This window comes from Callorhinchus milii, unplaced genomic scaffold, assembly GCF_018977255.1.
Source record: "Callorhinchus milii isolate IMCB2004 unplaced genomic scaffold, IMCB_Cmil_1.0 Scaffold4, whole genome shotgun sequence".
Lineage (NCBI taxonomy): Eukaryota > Metazoa > Chordata > Chondrichthyes > Chimaeriformes > Callorhinchidae > Callorhinchus > Callorhinchus milii.
In genome coordinates this window covers 81,013,042-81,037,652 of record NW_024704745.1, presented here as the reverse complement: position 1 = coordinate 81,037,652, position 24,611 = coordinate 81,013,042, and the positions used below count along the sequence as shown (strand labels likewise).

At 45.2% G+C, this 24,611-nt stretch overlaps 1 protein-coding gene across 1 annotated transcript in view; it reads right to left on the bottom strand.

The window, feature by feature from the left end:
- uvrag (UV radiation resistance associated gene) overlaps window positions 1-24,611 on the bottom strand; it is a 251,991-nt gene that overhangs the window by 101,982 nt on the left and 125,398 nt on the right. Inside the window, exons 10-12 of the mRNA XM_042334441.1 lie at window positions 20,733-20,817; window positions 12,404-12,491; window positions 11,392-11,452 (exon numbers count right to left, since the gene is read on the bottom strand). Coding sequence (XP_042190375.1) covers window positions 11,392-11,452; window positions 12,404-12,491; window positions 20,733-20,817 — 234 coding nt within the window. The remainder of the gene's footprint in view (window positions 1-11,391; window positions 11,453-12,403; window positions 12,492-20,732; window positions 20,818-24,611) is intronic.

Sequence of the window (24,611 nt, the reverse complement as noted above, 5' to 3'; positions counted from 1 at the left end):
GGCACTTCCTACACACGTGTCTGTCCAGGGCACACAAAGCATCCTGGAGTTCCCACATGGTACACATTGTGCAGGCAACCGGTCTCAGCTGCCCTGCCATACTCCCAGACATGTTTTATATTATTTTAATATAAATATTATATATTTTATAATTCTGCACCTCTTTCCCCCTCTGCACCGAATTCCCACTCTTGATACAATAGAAGATTTGCTGAATACTGTGGGAAATGCTGCTAGAGTATCATCCACATACTTTTAAAAAAAGGCATAATTTAATAATTACACTTCCTAGCGGCGATGGTACGTGCAGGGAATCCCATTACAGTGGTCTTCAACAGAGGTGCAATATCATGTATCCTGTGCGCTCCTGTGATGTTAACTGGAAACATACAAAATTTGGCAGATTGCTAATTTCACTTCACTTTGTGACTGGTAATATAATAATCCTTGCATTTGATATAGTGCCTTTCCACATCGTTGAAACGTGTCAAAGCTCTTCACAGAATAAACTGTAAAGTGAATTGACTGTATATTTTGTGGGTGAAACGTGGCCCCCAATTGCGCACAGCAACGTCCCACAGTCATAGATTGAGTGAACAATTTTTTTTGAAGGGTTTATTATCCCCAGAAAGCGTTATGCCAATCAACTAACAACCGGGTTCCTAGTCACTGCTGGTAAACAAAGGCATGTGGAGTAAGGAAACTTTCCTAAGGTTTCACCATGTCCGGGAATCAAACCTGGTTCCTCTCACTTACGAGGTGAGGGCTCTAACCACGACATTACAGGACTCCATTGAATTGCTTGTTCATGGTCTCCAGAAAATGGCCTTAGGCTACAACCAAATTTCAGACCAATGTGGGCGAGAATATCTGTGTATTGCCTACAAAGTACACAATCACTACACTTCACAGGAAATCCTGTGAAAGGCACTATGTCAAACTGAAACTTGAAAGGCGTGATATCAAACAACAACAACTTGTATTTATGCAGTGTCCTTCATGGGGGGCAGCGAGTTGGGAGCGCTTAGTGGTGGCGGAGCCTGACGCCGAGCCGGGGAGAGGGAGGAGATGACCATAAACACGGTTGAAGAGGAAGGTCTTCAGTTGTGATCTAAAAGAGGGGAAGGAGGGGGCAAGGAGGAGGGATTGAGGGAGAGAGTTCTAGAGTTTCCGGGCGTAGTGGCTGAAAGCACGGCCGCCGATGATGAAGCAGAGGATGGGACGAGGAACAAGCAGGAGGCCGAAGCCAGCCAGGCGGAGGCAGTGGGTAGCGGAGTGGGGAGAAAGCAAGTCAGAAAGGTAGGGAGGTCCAGAGGGTGAAGGGATTTGTGGAGTCCTGTAGCTCAGTGGTTAGAGCACTCGCTTTGCAAGTGAGAGACCTGAGTTCAATTCCAGGCAGAGGGCGAAACCTTGGGCAAGTTTCCTTACTCCACACAGAGCCTAATAATAATCCTCCAAAACCAAAAACAATAATAAATTGGTCATTTTCAATCCACGACTGTTTGTGGGACATTGCTGTGCGCAATTGGCTGCCGCGTTCGCCCACAAATATACAGTCAATTCACTTTACAGTGTGTTCTGTGAAGCGCTTTGGGACGTCCTCCCGACGTGAAAAGCGCTATATCAAATGCAAGGATTATTATTATTATTATTATATTATTTGTAGACAAGTGTGAGGACCTTGAAGTCAATTTGTTCTGTGATAGGGAGCCAGAGAGCCTGGTGAGAACTGGTGTGATGGGGGTACGGAGTTTAATTTGGATGAGAATACGGGCGGGAGAGTATTATGGAGGGTGGCAAACACAAGGATTATTATTGTAAATATAAGAACTCAAAAATTTTGGAAGATTTCTATGTATGATCATCAAATATCAGCTTCTCTCAAAAATTGTGTCACCTGTAACTAATTAGAGATGGGCTTCTCTCAGTGCCAGGAATGTCCTGCCATTATTATTGCACACGCAATGAAAACTTCCGCATGTGTTTCATAAAGGCTTTTTGGTGTTGGCGTCTGCAGAACAGATTTTTTTGGTAAACAAGTTATATGGGCTGAGCAGAAACATGTCTTTGCGGAGTCTGTTCTCAGGCTCACTCACACATACAGCCAGTTGGAGAGGAAATAGTACTGCATTACAGAAAGCACAGGCCTTCTCACAGGGTCTAAGTCGATATTCTTCCCTCATTCAAAAATAATTGGTCATTTATCTCACGTACAACATAAAAATTGTATCAGTTATACAGTACAGTTATAGAGCCCTGCAGCTCAGTGGTTAGAGCACTCGCCTCGCAAGTAAGAGGACCCAGGTTTGATTCCCGGGCAGGACGATATTTTAGGCAAGTTTCCTTACTCCACATACCTCTGGTTACCAGCAGTAAGTACAGCGGTTAGTTAGTTCATTGGCGGATCACTTACCGAGGGTAATAATCCCTCAAAAAAAATTGGTCATTGAATCCACGACTGTTTGTGGGACACTGCTGTGCGCATTGCCTGCTGCGTTTCGTCCACAAATATAGTCACTACACTTTACAATATGTCCTGTGAAACGCTTTGGGACGTCTCAAGGATGTGATTAGGGTCTGTATCAAATGCAGGGAATATTATTATTATAACCTGCAAAGTGCTTTGAGATTTTCTCCTGATGTGAAAAGTGCTGTATTAAATGCAAGGATTATTCCTTATCTCACCACTGCTTGTGAGACAAGTTACTGCATTTCCTGAATAAATATTATATATTACATATGTGCATATAATATTGATAGTATTTGAAGGCAAGCACGGCAGCCAATTTGTGATGGCAATATCTCACAAACAGCTATGAAGTGAGTGACCAATTTTATCTGGGGATTGTCAGCCTGGATATCGGAAAGAGAGAGAGAGAGAGAAACTCCTTCTCTTCTACAGTAAAGTCCCATCTTTAATGTTCACCAGAATAAGCAGACGGAATCTTGGTTTAATGTCTCATCTGAAGGAGGCGATTCCAACAATACAACACACCTCCAAGATTGTATCGCCTACAAAATACACAATCGTGACACTTCACAGCACATCCCATGAAGCGCTTTGAGATGTCCTCCCCACGAGGAAGGCAACATATAAAATGAAAGCATTATAAAATTGGATTGTCAGCCTGGACTGTGAGCTCAACTTGAACCCACTGCCTTCTAACTGAGGGGTGAGAATGCTAACCACTGCACTGGGCTGAAACCTATTACTGCATTTCAAGGACTTTTTGACATGATAAGCAGAGTTCAAATGCAAATCAATTTTGATGAAAAATACTCTTTTTTTGAGAGCAGCAAAAAGCATTCCTCATTGAATCTGTGTATGAGGAACTGTACACGTTTTATACATAGATACTGATGACATAACTCGATAAGACATACTTTGCATACAAGATAAGTTTAAGACTCATAAGAAGTATTCTTGCGTCTAGTTCAACAACAAATGGCATTTACACGGCACCTTTCAAGTCGGTAGGACGTCCCAAGATCCTGGACAGTCAGGGATTTGGACGAGCTGAGGGTTGGGACCAAGAGGGATGGAGGGCAGGGAGGGTGAGGGTAGGTGGGTAACTGAAGGCGCAGTCAAAGAGGATGGTCTTGAGATGGGCCTTGAAGGAGGCAAGTGAGGGAGCGAGGGAAAGCAGCTGTGGGATGGAGTTCCAAGGGTGGGGATAGAGACCTACATCAGGACCTGCGTTCACAGTGGAGACAGACACTCCAGTGTGGTACTGGGGGAGGGTTGCAGTGTTAGTGTCCTTTGGATAAGATGTTTGAACCTAAATCCTATCTAGATAGGTAACCTGTAGCTCAGTGGTTAGAGCCCTCGCTTCACAAGCGAGAGACCTGGGTTTGATTCCCAGGTGGGGCGAAATCTTGGGTAAGTTTCCTTACTCCATACGCCTGCTTACCAGCAGTCAGTAAAACTAAAACTAGGGGTCATAATCTCAAGCTTAAGAGTCAGCCTTTTCCAACTGAGTTGAGGAAACATTTCTTCATTCGGAGGGTAGTGAACTTGTAGAATTCTCTACCCCAGAGGCTGTGGGTGCTCAGTCATTGAACATATTCAAGACTGAGGTTGATAGATTTCTAAAGGATAGAGGGATTAAGGGATATGGGAATAGGCGGGTAAATGGAATTAGGTTAGAAGATCAGACATAATCTTATTGAATGGCAGGACAGGCTTGAGGGGCTGAATGGCCTACTCCTGCTCCTATGCCTTATGGTCTTGTGATTTAAGTAGGAACCCCGGCTGTTAGTCGATTGGTGGATCGCTTTTCCGGGAGTAATAATTCTTTCAAAACTTTTTTTTAATAATAAATTGGTCACTTCAATCCACGGCTGTTTGTGGGACGCTGCTGTGCGCAATTGGCTGCTGCGTTTCGCACACAAAATATACAGTCAATTCACTCTACAGTATATTCTGTGAAGTGCATTGAGATATCTTGACGACGTGATAAGGCACTACATCAAATGCCCGGATTATTATTACACCAATAGATATTAAAGATCCTGTGACAAAAATGGAAAAGAGCAGTTTCTCCTGGTGTCCTGGTCAACAATCTATAGAATCATAGAATTATACAGCCAGGAGGAGTCATTGTGTCAGTGCTGCTCTTTGAAAAGAGCTTCCAAATCAACTCCACTCCCCCGCGCTCTCCCCATAGCCCTGATCAACCCCACTCCCCGCTCTCCCCATAGCCCTGATCAACCCCACTCCCCCGCGCTCTCCCCATAGCTCTGCAAACTTGTCCTCCCCAAATAATTATCTACTTCTCTCTTAAAAGTTGTTATCAAATCGGCTTCCACCAGCCTTTCAGGCAATGCATTCCAGATCCCAAAAACTTGCTGTGTGAAAGCATTTCTCCTCACCTCCCCTCTGTTTCTTTTAACAACTGTTTTAAATCTGTGTCCTCGGGTCAACCCACCCGAGGATTGAAAGATTGTGGCCAGAGCCTCCGTTATTTCCACCCTGACTTCCCTCAGTAACCCTCAGGATGTATCCTGTCCGGACCAGGTGACTTATCTGCCTTGAGCACTGACAACCTTTTTAGTGCCTCCTCTCGGTTTATTCTCACCTTATCCAATTTCTCTCCCCTCTCCTCCAATACTGTGGCATTGGCTGCATCCTCTTCTTTTGTGAAGACAGATGCAAAGTCCTCATTCAGTACGTCAGCCGAGCCCTCTGCCTCCACAAGAAGATTTCCTCTTTGATCCCTAATTGGACCCACCCTACCTTTGACTAACCTTTTATTCTTTATATGCTGATAAAATACCTTAGGGTTCCCTTTTATGTTACCCGCTGATCTTTTCTCATACAATCTCTTTGCCCGTCTTATTTCCTTTTTCACTTCTCCTCTATAATTTCTATATTCTATTTGATTATTTTCTGTATTTTGGACCTGACATTTATCATAAGTCACCTTTTTCTGTTTTATTTTATTCCCAATTTCCTTACTCATCCAGGGAGGTTTGGATGCCCTCCTTTCCCCTTTGTGGGAATGTATTTGTTTTGTCCCTGAACTATCTCTTCCTTGAAGGCTTCCCATTGCTCATTAGTTATTTTACCTGTCAATCTCTCTTTCCAGTCCACCTTGGCTGGGTCCCTTTTTAACTCACTGAAATTAGCCTCTTCCAGTGAGTATCTATACCTTTGATGGTTCCTTGTCCCTTCCCATAAGTACTCTAAACCTAATGATGTTGTGAACACTGTTGTTCAGATGCTCTCCTACTGAAACTGCTCCACTTCATTCCCCAGAACGAGATCCAGCACTGCTTCCTTCCTCATTGGGCTGGAAACATACTGATCCAGAAAATTATCCTGCAAACATTTCAGGAATCGTTCCCCCTCCTTGCCCTTTACACTGTTATGTTGCCAGTCTATGTCAGGATAATTGAAGTCCCCCATTATCACTACTCTATGAGTTTTGCAGATTTGCTTGTCTATCTGCTTCCCACTATTTGGTGGTCTATAGTGTACACCTAAAACAGAGTAACAGCTCCTTTTCTGCTCCTTAACTCTAACCAAATAGATTCTGTTTTTGACTCTCTAGCACATTGTCCCTTTCGAGGGCCATAACCATGTCCTTAATCAATATTGCCAGCCCCCCTCCTTTTTTTTCCTTCCCTATCCCTCCTGAATACTTTGTAATATAATAATAATCCTTGCATTTGATATAGCGCTTTTCACGTCGGGAGCGCTTCACAGAATATACTGTAAAGTGATTTGACTGTATATTTGTGGGCGAACGCGGCAGCCAATTGCGCACAGCAATGTCCCACAAACAGTCGTAGATTGAAAATGACCAATTTATTATTGTTTTGGGTTTTGGAGGGATTATTATTAGGCTCTGTGTGGAGTAAGGAAACTTGCCCGAGGTTTCGCCCTGACCTGCCTGGAATTGAACTCAGATCTCTCACTTGCAAAGCGAGTGCTCTAACCACTGAGCTACAGGACTCCACATTCCTTGTAACCAGGAATATTCAGCTCTTCCTGCCCTTGTTTGAGCCAGGTCTCCGTTATTGCCACTACATCATAACCCCATGTGGGAACTTGTGCCTGCATCTCACCAATTCTTCAGATAAATCAGTCAGCCAATTACCTCATGGCTGTTTATTGCTATCGCAAATACCTATAAAACCAACCGCCACACTTGATAGTAATTATTATAAAGCACTTACAGGGTTTTGACAGAAGGTTATAAAAGTGCAAGTTCATGCTTTCCTGAAAGCTTTCTCGGCAGTGTTGTGGTTTACCACACTGACGTCAAAGTTCAAACAAGGAGTACCGGAGTAGTTTAAATCTTTCAGATCAGTGCTGTAACAAAGTTTACCAAGTCTCGTGAGCTCCTGTCAAATAGCCCATGTGGAAACTATGTGGCTGGAAAGATATTTTCTGGAAGCTGTTACACGGAGTCTGAGTTTGTGGCATGTTCATATCTGCAGTACTTGGAATCTACCTTTATTGATATGCAGAGATAACAGCTGCAGCGTAAGCTTGCACCTCCATTTATGTACCGTTGCTCAATAGCTAGGGATGTTGCTCCAAGGCTGGGAGCCGCCACTAATTGGGAACGGCAATGGGAGGGAGGAGGAGACGCTCCTCTGCTGGGCGGGAAGAGGTAAAGGAATTTAACCTCGGATGCCACTTAATCTGAACAAAACATCGAATCCCGATGTGGCCGGTCCCCCAGCTTCCACTGGGGGCAACCGGTCATCAGTACTAAACCTGGGTACTAATCAGTCTTCTATACTAATAAAACAACAAAGTCTGTCTGCGCTTCAAGAAGGATCTCAATAACCAATTGACGTAGAGACATGATTTGTACCTCATTGGAAAGGTCTGGTAACTGGGAGTGACATGGGCATATTTATTTTCCGGTATCTCCTGTTGTTTATGAGTTATTTTCAGTTTTGCGGTTTTTGCTGCAGTTACACCTGATGGCCACCGAGTCAAAGTGGCGCTGTGGCATCGCGTGTCACAGAGCATCCAACGTATGTACCCACACACTGCAGGTACACCTGGTGGCCACACCGGCTGACCGTGGCGCTGTGGCATCGTGTCACCGAGCACACACGTGTGTATGTACTCACACACTGCAGGTACACCTGGTGGCCACACCGGCTGACCGTGGCGGGTGTGTCACTGAGCACACACGTAGCCAAGTGGCGGGAACAAAACAAAGAACACAGACAAAGCTGAGCCGCAGCAACAACAACAAAATTACATTTTTAAAGTGCTGTGTCCTCCCACTGGAGCCCTCCCACTGTGTCGTCCCACAGGAGCCTTCCTAATAAGTCCTCCCATAGGAGCCCTCCCACTGAGTCCTCCCACTGAGCCCTCCCACTGAGCCCTCCCACAGGAGCCCTCCCACTGAGCCCTCCCACAGGAGCCCTCCCACAGGAGCCCTCCCACTGAGTGTAGATAAAGACAAATGTCTGTCTTTGTGTTAATCCACATTCCATATTGGATTCTCTGGCTGCAAGCGAAGCTGCACCGGGTACAGCTGGACAGTAATAAAGCCAGGTTCTAATCAGTCATTAGTAATAAACCTAGGTACTAATATAATGCGATGATTCTGGACTCTAAAATATAACAAACATTATTGCTCGATATTCAGAGAAATTATGTCAAATAAAAATTGCTCATTCACTTCAAGATTTGTTTATAGGACATTGTTGTGCACAAATTGGCTGCCACATTTGCCTACAAAATAAAGTCACTCCACTTTACAACAATAATAATAATCGTGAATTTGATCTGGCGCTTTATCACGTTGTTGCGACATCTCAAAGCGCTTCACAGGACATACATAAAGTGGATTGAGTGTGTATTTTGTGGGGGAAATGCAGCAGCCAATTGTGCACAGCAGTATCTCACAAGCAGTCGTGGATTTGTTAATTTTCTTTTGAAGCGATTATTACTACGAGAAATCGATCTGCCGATTGACTAACAACCGGGTTCCTACAGTACAACCTGTGACGCCTTTTGAGATGTGAAAAGGCACAGAAGGAATTACAGATGCCTGTGATTATGTAATTAACCAATGAAAAGGATTGATTATGCAATTAACAACCAGTGCTTATTACACAATGAAGGTCACTTGTAATTGTACATGTACACATGGTTTACACATGGCACATAATAAGACACATTAGTTCTCTGATAATTAATTATTGCACCTGGGCTGGAAAACCAATTCCAAACCAATATAAATAAACACTCTCCGACATTAGCAATAATAATCCTTTCCTGTGGTACAGTGCCTTTCACCTTGGGAGGACATCCCAAAGCACTCTGTGGTTTACTGTGAAGTGAAGTGACTTTGTATCTGTAGGCGAACAAGGCAGCACAATTGCACACACGTCTCGCAAACAGCTGTGAAACAAGAGATTCATTTTATCTGGGGGATTGTTGACCAATTTATTAAAGGGATAAACTCTTTAAGAATAGCACCATTAGTATCTTTAACATCTACCTGAACAGGCTCACAGGACCTTGGTTAATGTCTCATCTAAAGGACGGCACTTAAAACAGTTTAACGCATCTCCATTACTGCATTGGAGTGTCAGCTTAGACTATATGAGTCTGAGTCCCGATATCCGGCTTAAACCTCCCGACTCAGAGACGACTGAAGTAACCGTTGGTAACCTAGATCACTGGGGTATCCAACACGGGCGGTTTAGACATGGGGGCAAATAATCAGGAGATTGTACTGTTTAAAAAAAATTATAATGGATCTGAACGGATAGATTTGAAGATCCTCACACTCATCTTCAAATCCCTTCATGCACATTCCCGTGTGACCAAAATCTATCTACTGCTAAATAAATCAAAATTGGAATAAACCTTTTTTTAAAAAAAATTCTAAGTAAACCACTGATATCTATGTATCAGCCTTTTGGAAAAAATGTTCTTGTAACATTTTCAATATGGTTTCAATTTTTTTTGTTTGAAACACATTAACACTCCATTTATTCAGCTAACCTCTGTAGCTACGAGACCCAAATATGTGACCTTTTAATGCAAGCAAAGTACTGCAAGAACTCCCACTCACTATATATTAAAACCAAAATGCTTCATTATTTTTCTGCATCAATTCTTCTTGTAAGTCTGTGTTTAACATTTACATCCTTGTCACATTGAATTCTGGTTTAATGATAGACCCAGTCAGTTCAAGAGATATTAAATATTATATAATATACAATTCTTGCATTTGATATGCCGCCTTAGCACGTCGTTGAAACGTCTCAAAGTGCTTCAAAGAATATACTGTAAAGTGAATTGACTGTATATTTTGTGCGCAAAACATATATTTATTTAAGCACTCTGGGACGCTGCCCTGCGTGAGAAGCACTATATATAAATGCAAGTTGTTATTGTTATAAATGTATTTATACACGCACGCGCACATACATGTATATATCAAGATGTGCCTCTGTGACTGCCCTTTGGATCACTTTCCCCTCCCCAACCCCAGCTCGGCTGCCCAGACAGCGGTGTAGTGTCAAGTGCTTTGAGACGTCCTCCTGACATGAAAGACTATAAATGTAAACTGTAAATGTAATGTATATGTACGAATGCTGGAAGTGAGCAGCTTGTGCACATTAAGACCTGCCATGGCTTAGACATCAGTAATGAGCATTTAGGAAATGCATCACAGGTGTGGGATGGGAGGGATGAACTGCAAGTTTACTGGGTCAAAAATAACATGCAAAATAACACGTGAATGTTCACCTTAGGGCCTGATCTCATTGAGTGTTTCTGTAAACCACAATAAGTACCGGCTGCACCAACCCAAGTCAGGTCAGCCACCGTGACAAAGCTGGCTCTAATTATCAGCCCAGCCTTTGAAGTGTCATTTTCTCATTCGGAAAAAGATAAATCTAATTCTTACCAACACGAGTTCTGACGTGGAGGAAATTGGATGAGTAACACTTTTCAAACCGAAAACGATATTTCTTTATGATTCTAAGTTTTCTCTGTGTTTCAGCAGATGGTTAAAAGACAAGTTGAAGTTATGAGACAAACAAGGTTTGAAACAAAATGATAAATGTTAAGAGCAATTTGAGGAAGGAGGGAAAGCCTAAAATTGCTCTACATTATAGAAGGTTATCACTGTCCAACACAACACAACAAGCAGCATTGTTGCGATGCCTGGAAAGCTCATGTGATGCATTCAGTATGTAAGCCCACAATGCTTCTAATATGAGGGCGAATAATAATAATAATCATTGCATTTGATATCATGTCGTTGAGTCGTCTCAAAGCGTTTAACAGAATATATTGTAAAGCGGATTGACTGAGTATTTCGTGGTCAAAACACGGCAGTCAATGTTCCACAAACAGCCATGGAGTGAGTGACCGCTTGTATTTATAATAATAATAATCCTTGCATTTGATATCGCGCTTTTCATGTCTTCTCAACATCTCAAAGCGCTTCACAGAATACACTGTAAAGTGAATTGACTGTATATTTGTGGGCGAAACGCGACAGCCAATTGCGCACCGCAGCGTCCCACACACAGCCGTGGGTTGAAGTGACCAATTTTTTTGTTTGTTTCATCCACAAAACACACAACGTCTATCCACTGTACAGTATACCTGTATAAAGAAACATGTGCAGGGTTGTGGGGTAAGAGCGGGGGGGAGAGGGACTGGGACCAGAGTTGGTGGCTCTTTCAAAGAGTCGGCACAGGCAAGATGGGCTGAATGGCCTCCTCCTGTGCTATAAGACTCTATGATATCCTGTGAAGCGCTTGGAGACGTCTCGACTACAAGTTATGGTGCTACACTAATGTTTGACCAAAAGAATCATTGAGTTTACATTCAACTGCAGCTCAGTGAATCAAAATTGCTTAGATGTCAAGTGAAGAATATATCTTGCGTACCTTGAAAGTCTTCGGAATTGGGTAGCCTGACTCCACATATGATGTAATCCTTCTGGTCAGTCTGCACAAAACACAATAATATTTGCCCACAAAATCAGTTAACATTTAACAACCTCCTCGACATACTAAATGTAATAATTTGGTCACTCAATCCACAACTGTTTGTGGGATGCTGCTGTGTGCAATTGGCTGCCGTGTTTCTCCCACAAAATACAGTCACTTCACTTTACAGTAAATTCTGTGAAGTGCTTTGAGATGCCTCAAAAATGTGATAAGGCGCTATATCAAATGCAAGGATTATTAATATAATAATGCGAATTGACAGGTATATAGCGCATTTCATGTGAGATTACTGCAAGCCACGGTTTAATTGATCGTTCAACTCGTGTATCACAAACAACAAGGAACAAGCTTCTTGAGTGAAAGACTGTTTGGGAGTGAAAGGACGATTCAACACAAAGAGCCTGTGTTCTGCACCAGGTCTCTCTCTCTCTTGTGCCCCATGTTTAGGCTTGGCTTGTGTTCAGAAGGTACAAGCATACACACAACAGCACTGTCCCTGTGTCTTCAAAACCACAACGTTTTATTGAGGCATTCTCCTGACCAGCAGCTCACATTGTTACTGGAGCATTCTATTGTGGAGCTGTCTCAAACAGGAATATTTACTATGGTGGCATCTGTGTAGCAGAACTAAATAAAATCAAGTCTCGGATAATAAAACAAACTAAAAGAAAGGAGCCATAAATTCAATCACATGCTCCCATTTGTACCTTTTCCCACCAGAGAAAGAAACTTGCTCCAGGCTTCCTACATTCATGCTCAACAACAATAAAGAGCCTTTCACTAGAGGATTGTCTCACATCAGGACAATGTTGTCTGGAATCACCTGCAAGGAGGTGATGTTGAGGAAGTTCAGGAACTCCCAGCAGAGGAAAGAGAGATGCTCAGCGAGGCAGAAAACAAATACAAAGTCGAGGAAAAAATACACAAAGAAAGAAAACTGTAAACTTACCACTTCAACTGGGTATATGTAAGAGAGTTCTGACAACAGCTGTCGACATCGAATGTTCAGTTGAGCGTTGGTCTTGAGGAACAGCTCTCTGTCACATAAAGAGGTGCCGGTTAGTGACTGTATGACTGGACCAGACCAGAGCGACAATGAAAAACATTACAACACTGCCACACCACAGGTTTCTGCTAAATAAAGTATTTACTTGCTGCATACAAACCATTCCAACAGAATAATAATAATCCTTGCATTTGCTGTAACGCCTTATTTTGTCATTGAGACATCTCAAAGCTCTTCAGAGAATATATTGTGGTGGATATATTCTGTGAAGCACTTTGTGGGCGTAAGACAAGTTTTCCGCCCCCTTGGGGAGGACAAGTTTGCAGGGCTATGGGGGTAGAGCGGGGGTGTGGGGTTGATCAGGGCTATGGGGAGAGAGTGGGGGAGTGGGGTTGATCAGGGCTATGGGGAGAGAGTGGGGGAGTGGGGTTGATCAGGGCTATGGGGAGAGAGTGGGGGAGTGGGGTTGATCAGGGCTATGGGGAGAGAGTGGGGGAGTAGGATTGATTTGGGAGCTCTTTTCAAAGAGCAGCACAGACACAATGAGCCGAATGGCCTCCTTCTGTGCTGTATAGTTCTATGATTCTATGATAAAACGGCAGTCAATTGCGCACAACAGTGTTCCACAAACAATCATGAATTGAGACCAGTTTTTTGGGGGAGAGATTATTACCCCCGGAATGTGATCCACCAATTGACTAACGGCTAGGTTCCTACTTACTCTTAGGTAAACAGAGGTGTATATGTGTGTGTGTGTGTGTGTGGAATAGGGAAACTTGCCTAAAGTTTCACCCTGCCCGGGAATCGAACCTGGGTCCTCTCAATTGCGAGGCGAGCGCTCTAACCACTACACTACAGGATTGATGTGAAACTTAAATAGAAATGGGAAGGCAGAGCATAAATCAGTCCAAGCAGCCCAGCAGTGCAGCTGATTGTGGCCTGTACTGGCATTGACTTGGTTAGTTTACTTTCTGAAGCATGGAATTAAACAACCATTAAATCTCTAAAGGAAGCTTGCCAACAGCCTGGCTTTTGGCCGACTTTATCAGTAACATATCTGTACCATGATGTAAAACTACAGAATGCAGGATTAGCCTCACACCACACTAGGCACATCTTCTGAGGGTCAAACCTAAAGCAGTGTGAATAGACCAGCACTCCATCCACACGACAATACTAATAATCACTGCATGTGATATAGTGCCTTTCATGTCGGGAGGACGCCTCACACAATTTACTATAAAGTATCATGTACTTCACCTCTGCTCACCTAACCCAGACACACATTGATTTACAACAACAACAACAAGATTCCATTTATAGAGCGCCTTTCACGTCAGGAGGACATCCCAAGGCGCTGCACAGTTGGGTCATGACCCGAGCATTGGGGGGAAATGGTCAGGGTGAGGGGAGGGAAGGGAGGGAGAGAGGAGGGGGGAAATGGTCAGGGTGAGGGGAGGGAAGGGAGGGAGCGAGGAGGAGGAAGAGAGTCGAGAGGGGAGCTGAAGGCACGGTCAAAGAGATTTACAAGCTATCTGTTAGAACCATTCACAAATGGAAATTCAGTGGGAAGATTAAGCGAGAGCAAATCACAGAATTTCTAGAGAAATTGAAAAAGACTTAACCAAATTCCTTGTGTAATAGGAGGCATCAGAGGGACAGAACCTACACACAGGTTTTAGCAGCTATTAACCATGATAGAGGTAGCTGATAGGCTGTTTCTACGTGTTGGTGAGTTCAAAATGAGAGGAGATCAGTATAAGAAAGTAAGCGGCAAATCTAATTAGATAAAATCTAATTCTAAAGAATAGAGGGACTAAGGCATATGAGGATAGGACGGGTAAATGGAATTAGGTTGGAAGATCAAGAGCGCGGCAGAAGGCATGGTCGAAGAGGAAGCTCTTCAGATGGGATTTGAAGGAGGCAAGAGAGGGGGTGAGGTAGAGGGATTGTGGGATAGAGTTCCAGAGGGTGGGGGCAGAGATGCTGATGCCTGACAGAACATGGTGGGGCAGGAAGTGCGGGGGGAACCTGAACAGCCAGTCTCCACCGAGCAGAGGGAGCAGACAGGCTGATATGAGGATATGAGGTCAGAGACGTGGGGGGTGGGGGGAAACAAGATCTTGGAGGGCCTTGAAGGTAAGAACAAGGGTTTTGTACTCGATTCTCTGAGGAATGGGGAGCCAGTGAAGCCGGGCAAGAACGGGGTTGATATGTTCCTGGAGCCTGGTGCGGGAGAGGACACAAGCTGCAGAGTTCTGAATAATCTGCAGCTCGTGGTGGGAAGAGTTGGGAAGTCCAGTGAGCACGCACTTGGTGTAGTCAAGCCGGGATGTAATGAAAGCGTAGATCAGGGTCTCGGCGACCTGCGGTGAGAGGCAGTGGCGGAGTCGGGTATTGTTGCAGAGATGGGGAAAGGCGGAACGGGTCACTGCACGAATGTGGGGTTTGAAGGATAGCTGAGGGTCGAAAAGGACATTGAGGTTTCGGATTGGCTCAGTGAGGTGAAGAGAGCAACCATGAACGGTGATAGTGTCAGCAGCTGAGGTGAGGAGACGCTGCCGGGCGCCTAGCAGGAGGGTCTCGGTCTCGCTAACACTGAGCTGGAGGAAGTTGGCTCTCATCCAGGACTTGATGTCAGACAGACAATTAGCCAGGACATCAACGGTTCTGGAGTCGAGGGTGGAGGCGGCGAGATAAGAGTTTGTGTCATCCGCACACATGTAGAAATTGACCCCAAGCCTATGGATGACATCACTGAGCGGGAGCATGTATAGATTGAAGAGGAGGGAACCGAGGACAGAGCCCTGACGACGCCACACGTGACAGTTCAGAGGCTAGAGGAGAAGCCGTTGGTGGACATGAAGTGCAGATGGTGGGAAAAGTAGGATTGGAACCAAGCAAGAACAGAACCATTAAGGTGGAGGTGAGAGGAGAGGCGGTGGAGAAGAATAGAAGGTCAATAGTATCAAAAGCGGCTGTGAACAGCATGAAATCCAGATTGGAGGGGTTCATGGAGAGAATGCTGGGAGAGGAAAGAGTGAAGCTGGGAAGCGATGACTCAATTTATGACCTTTGACAGAAAAGGAAGATTTGAAATGGGGGGAAGCTGGAGCAGAGATGGATCAAGGGAAGGTTTTTTGAGGGTAGGGGTGATGATGGCTGTCTTTAGGGGGATGGACCGGGAGAGGTTAACGAGGTCTGTTAGTTGGGGGGCAAGGAGATGGAGCTGGGAGGTGAGGAGAGGGTAGGGATGGGGTCAAGGGAGTAGGTGGTGAGTTTCATATGGGAAATGAAGGAGGTGAGAGACGAGGGGGAGACGGGGTCAAAAGTGCGGAGGGAGGGATGGAGGGAGCTAGAAGGGGAGCGGGAGGTACGGACTGGATGCCGGTAAAAGGGCCAGAGGCAGCAGAGCAGATCTTCCTCGCATTTGGTATTGGAGGAGTGGATGGCAGAGCCACGGGAGGGTGGATGGAGGAGTAAGTTTATGGTAGAAAAGAGGAGTCTGGGGTTTTCCTTAGCTTCCAAGATGATTTTGGAATAAAAGGACAACTTAGCTGAGACAAAAGCAGTACTGTAGGTCTTGGAACTGTCCTGCCAGATCTGATGGTGAACCGTTAATTTGGACTTGCGCCAGGTACATTCGGCAGAACTCAACTGAGATTTGAGGGAGTGGAGGTGGCTGGTGTACCAGGGGGATTTGTGCGAGTAGGAGGCGGTGTGGGAAATGACAGGGGCAAGTGCGCCGAGGATGGCCGACAGGGAGTTGTTTAGAAGGGTGACCAAGGAGGGTAGCTCATTGCAGGAAGAGAGCCAGAGGGGTAGGAGTACAAATGTCTCCAGGGTAGCCAAGTGGGCATGGAGGGGAATTTTTCTCCAGGGGCGATAGGAGATGCACGTGGGGTAGGTGACAGTGAGGGGGATGGAGAAGTTACGGGATGAAATGTCATTGTCAGTGATGGTGACATCAGAGATGGGAAGGCCCCTGGGGATCACCGGGTCTAGCGGGTGGCCATGCATGTGAGTGGCGGAGTTCATGTGGAGGGAGAGGCTGTGAGAGGAGAGGAGGGAAACTCAGCAGTGGTGGAGCAAGAAGCGTGAAGTTAAAGGTTAAAAAACAAGAAAGCTTGATGGGTATATGTGGGACAAGAGAATAGGAGAGGGGAATAGGAGAGGGGAATGGGAGAGGGGAATGGGAGAGGGGAATGGGAGATGGGAGTAGGAGAGGGGAATGGGAGAGGGGAATGGGAGAGGGGAATGAGAGAGGGGAATGAGAGAGGGGAGTAGAAGAGGGTAGTAGGAGAAGGGAATAGGAGAGGGCAACAGGAGGGGAGTAGCAGGGTTGTGTGAAGTTTCAGTCTATGTAATTCTATATCAAAGTGTGTTATAACAGGATTTCCTGATGTTACATGTGAAGGAAAATTAATAATAATTTACATTTATATAGCATTACTTAAAATAAGCTCTCTCAAAGCACATCACAAAATAAAAAACATGAACACCATATCAGTTTTAACACATCAAGTCAGACTAATGTTACCAACATCAGACTACTGAAACCTCCATCTGTTTCTGGTATTTTTTTGAGTTTCTTTATGGTTATTGCCCATTGTGACTCCAATTGCACAATAATCTACTGCTCTGCTGAGCTCTGTTGCACCTTATTCCCCAGCTCCCTAAAGTGACCATGGGGGTTTCTTTACCCCAATCACTGAGGCTATCATTAACATTTTGACTCTCCTCTACTCCAACATGACATTATACATCTTAATAATAAGCCTTGTAATTAAGATGGCGCCTTCACATCTCTCAAAGCGCTTCATGGGATATACTCGAAAGTGAATTGACTTCATATTTTTTAGGCAAAATGCAGCAGCCAATTGCGTATGGCAGCGTTCCACAAACATTCGTGGATTTTTGGCTTCGACCTATATAAATGACCTGGACTTGGGTATAGGGATTTCCAAGTTTGCAGATGATACTAAGCGAGGAAAAGTAGTAAACAGTGAGGAGGATAGTAACAAACTGCAAGAGGACATAAACAGACTGGTAACATGGGCAGACACGTGGCAGATGAAGTTTAATGTTTGCTCACTACAACTCACCGGCCAGTCAGGAACCTGGGTGTCTTATTTGACCCTCAACTGTCTTTTCTCCCCCATATTCAAGCCATGACCCGCTCTGCCTTCCCTCACCTCCGTAACATCACCCAACTCCGCCACTACCTCACCCCTCAGGCGCTGAAACTCTTGTTCATGCCTTCATCACCTCCAGGCTCGACTATGCAAACGCCTGTGTGTCGGCCTTCCCAACTCCTCCCTCCACAGCTGCACATAATCCAGAACTAACTCTGCAGCCCGTGTCCTCTCCTGCACCAAACTCCGTGATCCCATCTCTCCCACTCTCGCCCCCACCAAACACTGTGACTCCATCTCCCCCACTCTCGCCCGACTCCATTGGCTCCCTATCCTTCAGAGAATCCAGTTCAAGATCCTGATCCTCACCTACAAAGCCCTCCATGGCCTCGCCCCACCCTACCTCTGTGACCTCCTAACCCCCTACCAACCCGCCCATTCCCTCCGCTCAGCCGGCTCTGGCTGCTCCATGTCCCCCGACCCACCCGCCCCACCAGTGGCGGGAGAGCCTTCAGCCACTCTGCCCCCAACCTCTGGAATGCTATCTCTCAGTCACTCTGCCTCGCCCCCTCCTTAGCCTCCTTCAAGTCCCCCCTCAAGACCCTCCTCTTTGACCATGCCATCGGCCACCCCCCCCTTCCGCTCCCTTCCCTTCCTCCCCTGACCCCAGCTCGGGTCTGAAATGCTGTTACTGTCCAAGCGCCTTGGGACGTCCTCCTGATGTGAAAGGCGCTATACACATGGAATCTTGTTATTGTTGTTGTAATGTGGAGAAATGTGACGTGATGCATTTTGTGAGGAAGAATGAGGAGAGGCAATATAAGCCGATGGTACAATCCTAAAGGGGGTGAAGGAACAGAGAGACCTGGGGGTCATATAGTAAACCTTTGAAGATGGCGGACAGGCAGATAAAGCTGTTAAAAAAGCAGACGGGATACTCGGCTTTATAAATAGGGCATAGAATACACGAGTCAGGAAGTTATGATGAACCTTTATATAAGACACTGGTGGGGCCTCAGCGAGAGACTGTGTTCAGTTCTGGGCCCCACACTTAGGAAGGGTGTCAAGGCATTTGAGAGGGTGCAAAGGAGATTGACCAGGATGGTACCAGGAATGAGGGGCTTCAGTTATCAGGAGAGGTGAGAGAAGCCAGGATTATTCTCCTGGGAGCAGAGAGGGTTAAGAGGAGACATAATGGAAGTCTTCAAAATGATGAGGGGATTCGATAGGGTGAACAGGAGAAACTATTCCCACTGGAGGTGGGTCGGTAACCCGAGGGCTCCAATTTAAAATAGTTGTTAAAAAGAAACGGAGGGGAGGGGAGGAGAAATGTTTTCACACAGCGAGTTGTTGGGATCTGGAATGCATTAATAATAATAATCCTTGCATTTGATATAGCGCTTTTCACGTCGGGAGGACGTCCCAAAGCACTTCACAGAACACACTGTAAAGTGAATTGACTGTATATTTGTGGGCGAACGCGGCAGCCAATTGCGCACAGCAATGTCCCACAAACAGTCGTAGATTGAAAATGACCAATTTATTATTGTTTTTGGTTTTGGAGGGATTATTATTAGGCTCTGTGTGGAGTAAGGAAATTTGCCCAAGGTTTCGCCCTCTGCCTGGGGAGAGCGCGGGGGAGTGGGGCTGATCAGGGCTATGGGGAGAGAGCGGGGAGTGGGGTTGATCAGGGTTATAGGGAGAGTGCGCGGGAGTGGGGCTGATCAGGGCTATGGGGAGAGAGTGGGGGAGTGGGGTTGATCAGGGCTATGGGGAGAGAGTGGGGGAGTGGGGTTGATCAGGGCTATGAGGAGAGAGCGGGGGAGTGGAGTTGATTTGGAAACTCTTTTCAAAGAGCAGCACAGACACGATGGGCCGAATGGCCTCCTTCTGAGCTGCATAATTCTATGACTGAGTTATCAATTTTTTTAAAAAAAATAAAAATTACCCTTGGAAAGTGATCCACCAATTGACTAACAACCGGGTTCCTAATTACTGCTGGATAAACAGAGGCGTGTGGAGTCAGGAAACTTGCCTAAAGTTTCGTCCCATCGGGTAATCGAACCCGTTTCTCGGGCTGGGAAAGTTTCAGATTAAATCTTGAACTCTCTTAATAATAATAATAATCCTTGCATTTGATATAGCGCTTTTCACGTCGGGAGGACGTCCCAAAGCGCTTCACAGAACACACTGTAAAGTGAATTGACTGTATATTTGTGGGCGAACGCGGCAGCCAATTGCGCACAGCAATGTCCCACAAACAGTCGTAGATTGAAAATGACCAATTTATTATTGTTTTTGGTTTTTGGAGGATTATTATTAGGCTCTGTGTGGAGTAAGGAAACTTGCCCAAGGTTTCGCCCTCTGCCTGGAATTGAACTCAGGTCTCTCACTTGCAAAGCGAGTGCTCTAACCACTGAGCTACAGGACTCTTCCCCAAAATGCTGCAAAAGCAAAAGCAAAAATAATTTGCTGCTTGTACAAAAAGGACTTTGTTTGATCAGCCAGGTGTCTGACATGCAGCAACCCATCAATGTGCTAGAGTATCCAAACCACAGATTCCACATGTGTATGGACCTACACATGGAAATATCCTGGTGTCTGGAATGTGCACTTTCTCCCTGCTTACCTAATTCTGGAGAGAATTAGGCACAGGTTGGCAGGAGGCAAGGCTTGTGGACCCCAGAGTGTGGACTGAGGGGGAGTAACAGCTGGATTTTAACCAGCTAAAACCACATAACTTGCCATTGAGAGCACTGTAGACAGTGAAGACATTTCATGAAGTAATGCACACAAGCACTATTTCTGGATGCATTGACAAAGACATGTTGAAAAAAAGTTTCAGTTTTGACACTTGAAGCTGGGAAATGCCAAGAAAAATAAATCTCGTCCCAATTTTATATTTTTTTAAATATTACGAGCTTTATTTGTGTTGGAATAAATAAAATCTTTTCCATGACAACACAGTATTGTAATGGTCACATAACGGGGAGAGTTATGACATATCAATCAATGGTTTTATAGTTGTAACTGCCTTCATCCTAGTGGAGGTTCCCAATTCACCCATCTATCATGTACAGAAAACAAGAACAAGCACGTATCGACAATACATCAGTCAGACTTTTAGACAACTTTACCTCTTAGCTATGCACTCCTTCTTATCTTCATTTATAGTTGACTCCTGAGTTTGTAAATGATGACGCTTGCTTGCAAATAGGATTTCTGTAAAAAAGGGGAGGAAGAGAAATTAAGTGTAGTTCCATAGAGTAATGGTTAGAACACTCGCCACGCAAGCGAGAGAACAAGGGTTCAATTCCAGTTGGCCAATTCCCTTACTCCACACTCACGCCTCTGTTTACCAGCAGTCAGCAGGAACCTGGTTGTTAGTCAATTGGAGGATTGCTTTCTGGGGGTATAAATCACTCCAAACATTTCTTTTTAAATTGGTCAATTAATCCATGACTGTTACATAAGAACATAAGAATTAGGAGCAGGAGTCGGCCATTCGGCCCCTCGAGCCTGTGCCCCGCCATTCGATAAGATCATGGCTGATCTCCTGACCTAACTCTAATTACCCGCCCTCTCCCCATATCCCCTAATCCCTCTGTTTTTTAAAAATCTATCAGTCTCAGCCTTGAAGATGTTCGAGGACTGACATCTACAGCCTTCTGGGGGAGTGAATTCCATAAAGTCACTGCCCTCTGAGTGAAGAAATGTTTCCTCAACTCTGTTCTAAAAGGCTGACCCTTAATTTTAAGACTGTGACCCCCGGTTATAGATTCTCCCACCGGGGAAACAGACCCTCAGTGTTTACTTTATCAGCCCTTAAAGAATCTTATATGTTTCAATAAGATCTCCCCCTAATTCTTCTGTACTATAGAGAATACAGCCCCAGTTTATTCAGCCTCTCCTCATAGGTCAGTCCCCTATGATCTGTTTTTCTATTTTTTCTACCCGGGTGAATAACTTCACACTTCCCCACATTAAATTCCATCTGCCACCTACTCGCCCACCCCCCTCGCCTATCTATATCCCGTTGCAATCTTTTTGCATCATCCGCAGAGCTCACTCTCCCACTGAGTTTAGTGTCATCCGCGATTTTAGATACGTTACATTCAATGTCCTCGTGTCGATCATTGATGTAAATTGTAAATAGCTGAGGCCCAGCACTGATCCTTGTGGCACTCCACTAGTCACCTCCTGCCAATTCGAGAATGACACGTTTATCCCTACTCTCTGTTTTCTACCAGTTAGCCACTCTTCAATCAATTAATGTTCCCATTAATCCCGTGGGCCTTAACCTTGTGTAATAGACTTTTGTGTGGCACTTTGTCAAATGCCTTTTTAAAATCTAAATATACTAAATATACTACATCTACTGTTTGTGGACACTGCTGTGTGTAATCGGCTGCAGTGTTTCATCCCAAAAATACAGGGTCAGTTCACTTCACAATATATCCTTTGAGAGGTCTCAATGACGGGATAAAGCACTAGGATCATTATTATTATAATATTTGTGGGTAAAACACGGCAGCCAATTGCGCACAGCAATGTCCCACAAACAGACGTGGATTGAGTAAAAAAAATATTTTTTAATGGATTATTACCCCTGGAAAAGCTGTCCATGAATCAACTAACTATCAGGTTCCTACTTATTGATGGGTAACCAGAGGGCCAGGGTTCTCTGATCACTGTTAGGGGCAGCTCCTGCTGGAAAATTTCCATACTTGGATGTCAAGCAAAGATTGGCTTCAGCTGCAATATTGTTCCTTGTCACTGTTCAGCTGCCAAGTGAGGTGCTGGGAAACCCCTGGGTGGAGTCTAATGCTTTCTACAACAACGCATTACATTTACACAGCGTCTTTCACACCAGGAGGATGTCCCAAGGTGCTGGACAGTCAGGGAATTGGACCCGAGCTGGGGATTGGAATCAGGAGGGTTGGACGGCAGGGAGGGTGGGGGTAGGAGTATGACCAAAGGCGCAGTCAAAGAGATGGGCCTTGAAGGAGCAGAGTGAGGGGGTGAGGAAAAAGGACTGTGGGATGGAGTTCCAAAGGGAGAAGAGGAGAAATTGGGATGAAGGAAAAGATAGAACTCTGAAAAATAAGCAACTGTTCAAACCCCAAAGAAACCCAATCAATATGAATATTTTTTTCCTTTTCCACTTGCTTTAAGCTAAATGCAGTCACTTTATTTATGGACATGCAATTTCAGCAGTACACCATTGTGTTATTGACCGAGTCACAAAAGAAAATAAATAATCTTGTAATTATTGTTACTGACCGTAAAACCACAGCAAACGATAGATTAATAAAACATAGCTGGTAAATTGTAAAAAATGTGACTTTTCTATGAAGAACCAAGAACGGGGAAAACTGCAATGTGATGTGCTGTCGGAGCAGGGATTATACAAACAATAACAACTGCATTTACACAGCGGTCTTCACGCAGAGCAGCGTCTGAGAACATTTAACAGTGGCGGAGCCTGACACCAAGCCAGGGGGATGGGGGAGGTGACATAAGCACGGTTGAGGAAGGTCTTCAGTCCTGATTTAAAATAATAATAATCCTTGCATTTGATACAGCACCTTATCGTGTCTTCGAGACCTCTCAAAGCGCTTCTCAGAATACACTGTAAAGTGAAATGACTGTATATTTTCTTGGCGAAACTCAGCAGCCAATTGCGCACAGCAGCGTCCCACAAACAGTTGTGGATTGAGTGACCAAATTGTTATTTTATTTATTTCCTTGAGGGATTATTATTAGGCGTGTGGAGTAATGAAACTTGCCCAAGGTTTCGCCCTGCCGGGAATCGAACCCAGGTCCCTCGTTTGCGAGGCAAGTGTTCTAACCACTGAGCTACAGGACTCCAAGAGGGGAAGGAGGATGCAAGGCTGAGGGATTGGGGAAGAGAGTTCAAACTTTCGGGGTGTAGTAGCTGAAAGCACGGCTGCCGATGGTGGAGCAAAGGAGACGAGGGACAAGCAGGAAGCCAGAGCCAGCCGAGCGAAGGCAGTGAGTGGTGGGTTGGGGAGTAAGCAGGTCAAAGAGGTAGGGAATTGCCAAAGCATGAAGGGATTTGTAGCCAAGTGAAAGGATCCTGAAATTGATTTGTTCTGTGATAGAGAACCAATGGTGCCTGGTGTGATGGGGGTATGTAGTTTAGTGTGGGTGAGAATATAGGAGGTGGAGTTGTGAACGAGTTGTAGTTTGTGAATAGTGGAGCTGGAGAGACTGGTGAGCAGGTCATTAGAGTAGTTGAGGTGGGAAGTGACAAAGGCATGGACAAGGGTTTCACACCATCCTCCTGTTCTCATATGGGCCCATATCTTGCTTTCCTCACTCCTCATTTTACTTGGGAACATGGGAACTAGGCTTTTTTTGGTTTCCAATATGACTTTGACATCTCTGAGCCAACTACAGGGATACAGCAGTGTGTGTCAGCCCGGCTTAGTGTGTGTCAGTGTGTGTCAGCCCGGCTCAGTGCGTGTCGACCCGGCTCAGTGTGTGTCGGCCCGGCTCAGTGTATGTCGGCCCGGCTCAGTGTGTGTCGGTCCGGCTCAGTAATAGCACTCACGCCTGAGTTAGAAGATTGTGGGTTCAAACCCTCACATCGGGTCCAGAACTCACACAATCTAAGCAGAAAATGTAGTGCTGGGGGTGTTGGATTGTCAGAGGTGCCGTCCTTTGGACGAGCCGTTAAAAACAAGGTCTTATCTACCTTTTCAACAAGAATGAATTGCTTGTATATAGCCAGCGGAGGGAAGAGTTAGGAAGTCTGGCGAGCAGAGAGCAGAGAGTTGGCTTAGTCAAGCCAGGTGGATGTTAAAAATCCCAAAGCACTATTCAAGAGGCAGCACAGGTATGCAGCACTTTCAAAGGCATCCATGGTCTTGCTCCTCCTGACCTCTGTGACCTTACCAACCTTTCTGCTCCCTCCGTAGGCACGTGTCCCCGCCCGGCCCGCCCCAGCATCAGCGATCAGACCTTCAGCCTCTCTGCCTCTGGAACTCCAT